The following is a 7,579-nucleotide window of genomic DNA, read 5'->3' as shown; positions in this document are numbered from 1 at the left end:
ACGCCGCCTACAAGGCTAGTCGGGACCCGCAGCGAGTTTGTCTGTGGGGACGGGACAACCAGCAAGGCAGGGCGGGGAAGGCTGCAGGGATGGGAGAATGCCATCGGGATACCAGGCGGACGGCATGTGTACGCCCGCTGCCAGCAAAAGGCAAGTATTCAAACGGGGCCTGCTGGACTTCCCACCACACAGCCACCCGCTCCTGGGTGGAAGGTGAGGGACAAAGCAGGGTGCAGGCGTGCACACTCACCTCACCACCTCCTCCCATAACCCCTGAGGAGCGTGTCCTCTCACAGAGGGAAACTGAGGCCGGGAGCTGTCAGCCCCCCCTCCTTCCCGCCCCTCTGCAGATCTGTGCTGGAGGCCTACCTGGGCGGCGAGGAAGCGCTTGAGTGCGTTCGCAGCGTGCAGATCCATGCCTCTGACGACGGCGCCCACGATGAAGGGCCGCACGTCCCTGACCTCGGGGTGCATGCACACCACCAGGGGCGCCGGGTTCTCGGACACGTGCAGCACCCTCAGCAGCAGCCTGTGCACTGCCTCCAGCTCGCCCTCCTCGCCGCCCTCCCTCTTCGGTCTCCTCTCCCGCTTCTTCTTGCGGCTCTCCTCCTTGTCGGCGCCCTCGGCCTTGGCCCGGCCCTTCCCACCCCCGCGGCCGCCGACTCGCAGGTACTCCAGGATGGACTTGGTCTGGCAGCCGTGCACCATCTTCTCCAGGCGCTTGTCCCTCAGCTTGTTCCCCTGGAAGTGGATCTCCTTCAGCTTCGGGCAGTCGGCCAGCGCGGCTGGGATCTCGCTGAGCTGGTTGTTGGAGAGGTCCAGCGTCTGGGGAGACACAGCAGGGACGGGTCGGAACACTGGGCTCAGGGAGCGCTACGCCCAAGCTTTACCTTTTGTGGGCCGGCGCTAGACCCCGCACCTAGAGCCTAGTCACCAACCCTTTGCCACCTATCACTAGCCCAGAGTTGAGAGGGGCAGGCTTAGCAATGGCGCTCAGTTAGGAGCTCAGTCAGTTTCCAATGCAGTGATGCCACCGTGACAGGGCAGGATAGTCAGCTTTATGGACAGGGGCCTACTGGGGCCATTTGAACCCAGCAGCCGCCACTCCCTGGTGCCAAAGAAAACACCCTGTTAGGATGGCAGCGACGGGCAGCTCTCCTGTGACACAGGCAGGGCTGACTGGGCAGCACATGACAGCCACAACACACTGCATGGGGGCCACCAGGCCTTCCTTCCTGTAGAAGCGCTTGGTGGGTGTGAGCCACCAACCTTTCCTTAAACAGCCAGCAGCTTAACCACGGTGCTACCAAACTCCCTCCGCAACCATGCAACAGCGGCCAGCAAGGCGCTTTCTCACTCAAAGCGTTTCTCCTTACCCAATTACTAGTGTCGCAATGGTAAAAGCCACCACAGGAACGTAGACCCACGGAGCCTTAGGAAGCTCGGGGAGTCATTAGAAGGGTCACACACAAAGCTTGGTTACAAAACATGAGCTTGCTATAAGGACAAACATGTCTCCGTCTTGAGTGGAGACACAGGTGCCCCGCAGACATGCTCAGGTACTTTTCAGTTAAAAGACGTGCGTCCTGGTGGTGCAGAGGTTGGCATGGTCCCCTCCGGTACAGACTCCCCCAGCCTCGGAAACCCCAGGGGGAAGTTCTGCTGCCCTATCAGCTCACTACGAGCTGGAATGGACTTGACTTAATGGCGTGGGTCTGCAGAGACAGCATGTAGCAATGGCACCCGGTAAGAGCACCACTCTTGATACGAAAACCCAGCCATCAGAAACGGGACACAGAGTGTCCTTGCATCTCACATGGGAAGTGTTGGCAGCCTGCCTTTAAACCCGAGGCGGTTTTTTCCCCATGGCTGGGTCTCCTCTGTCTCCAGCCCACGACAAGATGAGAGGACGAGATGGGGTGGGGAGACTGATCTGGTGAGCCCTTTGGGGGTCAGCAAGGCTGCTGTCATCCTGTAGGTGTGGCATCATCTCTTGATCCCTTCCCCATGGCTGGAAGATCAGTGGTGAATTGCCAATAACTACTACTAAAAGGAGCCCTGGTGTCATGGTGGGTTACGTGTTCAGCTGCTAACGGCACGGTTAGTAGTTTGGAACTATTAGCAGTTCCCAGAAAGAAAGGAACTCCCATAAAGAGTCACAGTCTCAAACTTCAGAGCAGTTTCAGAGCCGGGTTCGTCCCGTCTCTGTAATCTTCCAGATCTCTTAACATCAGGGTTCAGGTGGAGGATGTGGAAGCGAGAGTCATCCAGCCCAAACCCTACACTCGCCCTGAACAGACACATGCATGTCTAGGGCTAATCGGCTCCTTGTTCTTCTGATCTCTGGCACCCACCAACCCCACCCTCGGACCCTGGAGCATGGACCAGTTCTGTGGACTCCTGTGTATGGGCAGATGTGACCCCAGCCATCGCCCTCCAGTCCCATGGACCATGCACAAGCAGATCCCCATGTAAGCGCACACACCCAGGGGTGCTTCACAACCCGGGGAAAGGGGTGTGTGTGTGCACATATTAGCAAGGACGTTTGTTGGGGACTGGCTCCCATTACATTATTGCATCTGGGGGTAGAGATGGAGACTGGATTTGAGCTGTTCTCCTAAACAAAGATCATTAAAAAAATCATTATAATAGTAAGAGTTCAGTGCTGGAAACTCACAGGCAATTCTGCCCTGTCCTATGGAGTTGCTATGAGTTAGCATCGGCTCTATGGTAGTGAGATTCTTACTAAAATGGTATTCCCTAAACCCTAACTCTTCTTGCCCAATTGGAAGTTCCCTGATGTCAAGTTTGGTGTCAGAGAAGAAGAGACGGCGCTCCCACAGGGAACCTAGGCTTGGTGACGGGGCCCGGCAGAGCGGGCAGCTCCTTCCTCATTTCCCCAGGGGGCCAGCTCTGGACACTGCTGAGAGCTGGTCCTCGGTGTGGGTGCCCAGGGAGCTGGCATCTGGACTGGGCCAAAGGGAAATGGACCAGGCAGTTCCAGGGGCTCCAGCCTTGGCTCAGCCCGCAGCCTACTGGCCGCACTGAGTCACAAAGGCCACTATAGTAGTCCCTCACTGGGGGCCTGAGCCCCACTGGGTGGAGGGTCAGTTTTACCAGCAGCAGGAAATCAGGGCAGCCTCCTGCCATCAGGGTTGGAATGGAATTCCAGACCACCCAAGTCAGGGAGAGCTCTCCAGTCTAGGGTGTGGACAGAGAGAGCGTCAGCAGGCTCAGAGCAAACAAGGATGTAGGGACCTGCCCCCCTCCAGGACTGGGGAGGGGAGCCACGGCTAGCCCTGCTGGATCCTCTGCAGCTGGAAGCAGAGGGCCCTTAGATGCCCTCCAGGCTGGCCTCCAGACAGCAGCACCTCTCTGAAACAGTCAGGTGGAGGAGGTACCCCAGGCCACCAGGTCATCACTCTGCTGGGCCTCCCCAGCCTTTCTCCACTTGGAGTCCATCTGGATGGGGTTGGCGTGGGGCACACAAATATCGGAGGTGCCCGATGGCCTTGCTGTCATCTCCTCCTGCAGCTTTTTATACCACGAGGTGGGCTCTGCTTGCCCACCCTGGAATCTGGGTGGGCCAGATGCAGATAGATCGGGGATCAGCTTGGGGCCCAGGCTTCAAGAGCTTCTGTTCCTACAGCTGGTCTCACGGGCAGGAGCACCCTGGTCCAGCTCTGGATGTCCACCAGCTGAGCAGTCAAGCAGCCCTACACCTCAGCTTTCCCACAGGAACTGCCTTCCTGCTGCATTCAAGAGGGCTGAAAGTGATGCCCCCCCCCCCCCCCATGAGAGCTCAGTTACTCAAGGCTGGGAGGTGGCCACAGTGGTGGACAAGCAAGGCTTTGGGGAGCCCAGGCATTCTAAGCACAGCTAGAACCGAAATGGGCAGGGCCTGTAATCTGATGAGGAGTCTCCACAAGGGGCAAACGTCACCATCACAAATGAGCTTGTTAGTGACTCAAGCGTGGCTGCTGCCCACACCCATAGCCTCTCAGCCCAGCACAGGCAGCTACACAGGCAGGTCAAGGGGCAAATGGGACCCAGCCCTTCCCCTGGCAAGAAGGCACCTCAGGGAATCTGGAGAGTGAGAGCTGGCAGGAGCACTTCAGCCAGGCCAGGTTGCACCATAGCCCTGTTTGAGGGGGCCATGTTTGAATTATGCACTTGGACCCCAGAGGACACAGGCAGCCCGGCCCTCAGTGGGAGGAGCCCTCATTGTTGATAAGTGTGACTTGGCCTCTCCACACTACCAGGATGCTGTCTATCCTCCTTGCCGCTCCCCCTTACTGCCTGCCCCCCATATAACTCATGCACACTCCAGGCACAGGCAAAGGGGCTGTGCGCTTTGCGTAACACAGACAGGAGATTCTCCCCCCATGTGTCCTCCAATCTGCACCACGTGCATGGCTAGTACTGCCTTGGGCTATAGGGTTGTTGTGCTGTTAGGTGCCATCGAGTGGGTTCCAACCACAGTGACCCTGTGTACAACAGAACAGAACTCAACTGTTGTCACGTTTGAGGCCACTGTGTCAATCCATCTGTGTTCAAGGGCCTTCCCCTTTTCACTGCCCCTCTACTTAACCAAGCGTGATGTTCTGCAGGGACATGTCCAAAGTACGTGAGATGAAGTCTCACCTTCCTTCTGACTCTTAGGACAGATTGGTTTATCCTTTTGGCAGTCCACAGCATTGGCAGCATTCTGTGTCAGCACCACAATTCAAAGGGATTGACTCTTCTCCAATCTTCCTCATTCAAGGTCCAATTTTCACACGCATACGAGGCAACTGAAAATAGTATGGCTTGGGCCAGGTGCACCTTAATCCTCGTAGTAACCCTCAGGTTTTCAACACGTTAAGAGGTCTTGTGCAGGTTTACCCTATGCAATGTGACACTGGTTTCTTGACTTGCTTCCATGAGCATCCATTGTGGATCCAACTTCAACCTATTGGTTCAGTTGTGAGGATTTACATTGAGTTGTAACCATAGTGAAGGCTGCGATCTTTGATCTTCATCAGCAACTGTTTCAAGTCCTCCTTACTTTCAGCTAGCAGGGTTGTGTGATATAAACAAGCCGGCCTCCAATCCTGATGCCCCATTCCTCTTCATAGTCCAGCTTCTCTGGTTATGTGCTAAGCACACAGACTAAGTAAGGATGGTGAGAGGATACAATGCTGACATACACCTCTCCTTATTCTAAACCACCTGGTAGCCCCTTGTTCTGTTTGTACACCTGCCTCTTGAGCCTCTTGGTACAGAGAGGCTCCACAGGAGCACAACTCAGTGTTCCAGGAACTGTCTTCCCAAGGTTCTCCCACTACTTGTCAGTTTGTCATACAGTGGTGGCCTGTGTGCTGCAAGCAATGCCACTGGTATTTCAAATGCCAGAAGGGTCCACCAAAGTGAACAGGTTTCAGCAGAGCTCCCGGACTAAGAACAGACGACGAAGAAGGAATAGGCTGTCCACTTCAGAGGAATGAGCCACCTATGGCGGGGCACTTACCTTTGTAGCTGTGGCAAACTTGAGATGAGCCCATCCCTCTTCAGAGGTGCTGGCTCAGCTTTACAGGAGATCAGCCCAGAGGAAACCATGCCTCTGAATGGGTCCCGATGCTTCGGCAACCAAACAAAAGAAAGCTGGGGAAGGGCTTAACAAACCTAACAACCCCCTTTCCATTTCTCTTGTCACAGAGGCTTCACGATCACTGCTGACTCCCTCTGTGAACTATGGGAGGGGCTGCAGTCGTCGTACACTAGGAATCCCTGATGTGGGGCTACACTGTCACCCTACAACCCCGTGACGGGCAATGTCTGCGGGCGCGGCTCTTGGGAGAGCAGGAGGAACCCCGGATGGTTTGCTCCTGCTGCCCTGGTCCACTGCGGAGTTTGGGAGGCACACGTCCCATCCACATGGGGGACAAAGTTGGTTTGGCCCTTCCCTTCTCGTTTCTGAAAAGAATCTAAGCAATCAACATGCCCGTTTTCCCGAAGAGTCAGGCAAGCCTGCAGACCGACCGACCCACGGAAGAGAGGCCCCAAACGGGGGTGAGCTCCCAAGAACACCCGTGTAGGGGAGAGGGAGAGGCATGCCCCTGGGGACACGGAGGCCACACATTGGAAACCTTCTCAGACGGTGCTGGATGGTCTCTCTCCATGTCTGCTTTCTGACTCTAAGAGGGTAACTGTAAGGATAGGTGGCAGCCTGTGAACTGGAGAACCCTCGTAGAGAACTGAACCCATAGGTGGGGTCTGGCAGAACAGTCCATTTGGCCAGGAGCGGCTCCGTAGGGCTCAGTGACAGGAAATTGTTGCATGGGCAGTCGATGAAGGATGGAATCCTTCTAGTCTGTGACCTAGGCCAAGGGGCCAGAGAGAGGGCTCAGCTGGTCTGAAATGCAGGGAGATGGGCTGATTCCAGAGCTCGAGGCTGTTCCTCTTGGACCCCGCCTCAGGTGGCTGGGGATGAGGTCTGATTTAAATGAGTCGTTAGGAATGAGGAGAACAAGTGCAGGAAGGTAAGGCCTGGCATCACTTCCAGTTGGGAACTGGATTCATGCTGGCCCCTGCTACAAGTTAGTGACCAAGGTGGGGCAGTTTTCAGTGACTACAATGCTTCTTCAGCCCCATGGGGACAATAAGGGGCACGATTCTCCATGGGTTTCAAGGTTAAAGAGCACCAGAAAACCCAGGCTGACTCGATGTCCGGAGGCCACCTCCTCCTTAGCTCACCACTGGTGGCTGACTCACTCAGCCCAACGAGTCAGCAACCAGAGCAAATGAGGAGCATTCGCTGCGTTATTTCTCCACCAAGGAGGGAAGCCAGGCTGAGAGCCAGTGGTTGGGACACTGAAGCTAGGTCACTGGTGGGCCTTGATAGCATTTTGTGGGACAGCCATATCTTTGGCTTCCTGCTCCAAATAGCTGGAGGGGGAAAGGAAAGGGCAGGGTTTCCACAGCTACAAGGTCTGGGAGTTGGTCTTCAGTGCTCAAGCCACGGGGCTTCTTTCTGATCTCTCCCCTCCAGGGAGGCAAGACAGCAGAGGTTTATGCTACCATCGCTTTGACCAAACCCAGTGACATCAAGTCATTTTCAACTCACAAAATCACCCTATATTAAAAAACTGAAAGCAAAACAAAACAAAAAAAACAAAACTCAAACTCACTGCCCTCCCACTAAGTGGATGCCGACTCATCACCAACCTATAGGGCAGGGCAGGGCAGAAGTACCCCTCTGAGTTTCCTTACAGGTGGGGAAAGCCCCATCTTTCTCCAGAGGAGAGGCTGGTGGTTTTGAACTGCTGACCTTGAAGTTAGCAGCCCAACCGGTAACCACCAGGGCTCCTCCAGTGACTCTGCACAGGGCTTGCAAACCTGGTCACCTGTACAGAAGCAGGCGGCCTCATCTTTCTCCTGTGGAGGAGCTGGTGGGCTTGAACTACCTAACTCATTGTACCAGTAGGTCTCCTTACTATTATTTGTGTGGCCCCTAAAGAAACATAGCTCCTGGTACCCATGTTCCCCAATAGGGGCTGGAGTGTGAGGTTTTTAAACCAACAGTGCGGGGTGGAAGTCA

General features: G+C 55.4%; 1 protein-coding gene across 1 annotated transcript in view; it reads right to left on the bottom strand.

Annotated features, from left to right (window-relative positions):
• Positions 1-7,579, bottom strand: part of LRRC47 (leucine rich repeat containing 47) — a 14,643-nt gene that overhangs the window by 3,864 nt on the left and 3,200 nt on the right. The window contains exon 2 of the mRNA XM_045299219.1: positions 370-873. Coding sequence (XP_045155154.1) covers positions 370-873 — 504 coding nt within the window. The remainder of the gene's footprint in view (positions 1-369; positions 874-7,579) is intronic.

The sequence above is a fragment of the Echinops telfairi genome, unplaced genomic scaffold (assembly GCF_000313985.2).
Source record: "Echinops telfairi isolate 266 unplaced genomic scaffold, ASM31398v2 ScPeMD7_7457;HRSCAF=8495, whole genome shotgun sequence".
NCBI classification, from domain to species: domain Eukaryota; kingdom Metazoa; phylum Chordata; class Mammalia; order Afrosoricida; family Tenrecidae; genus Echinops; species Echinops telfairi.
Note: the sequence above shows the minus strand (reverse complement) of the source record. Positions and strands in the feature narration are given on the sequence as shown.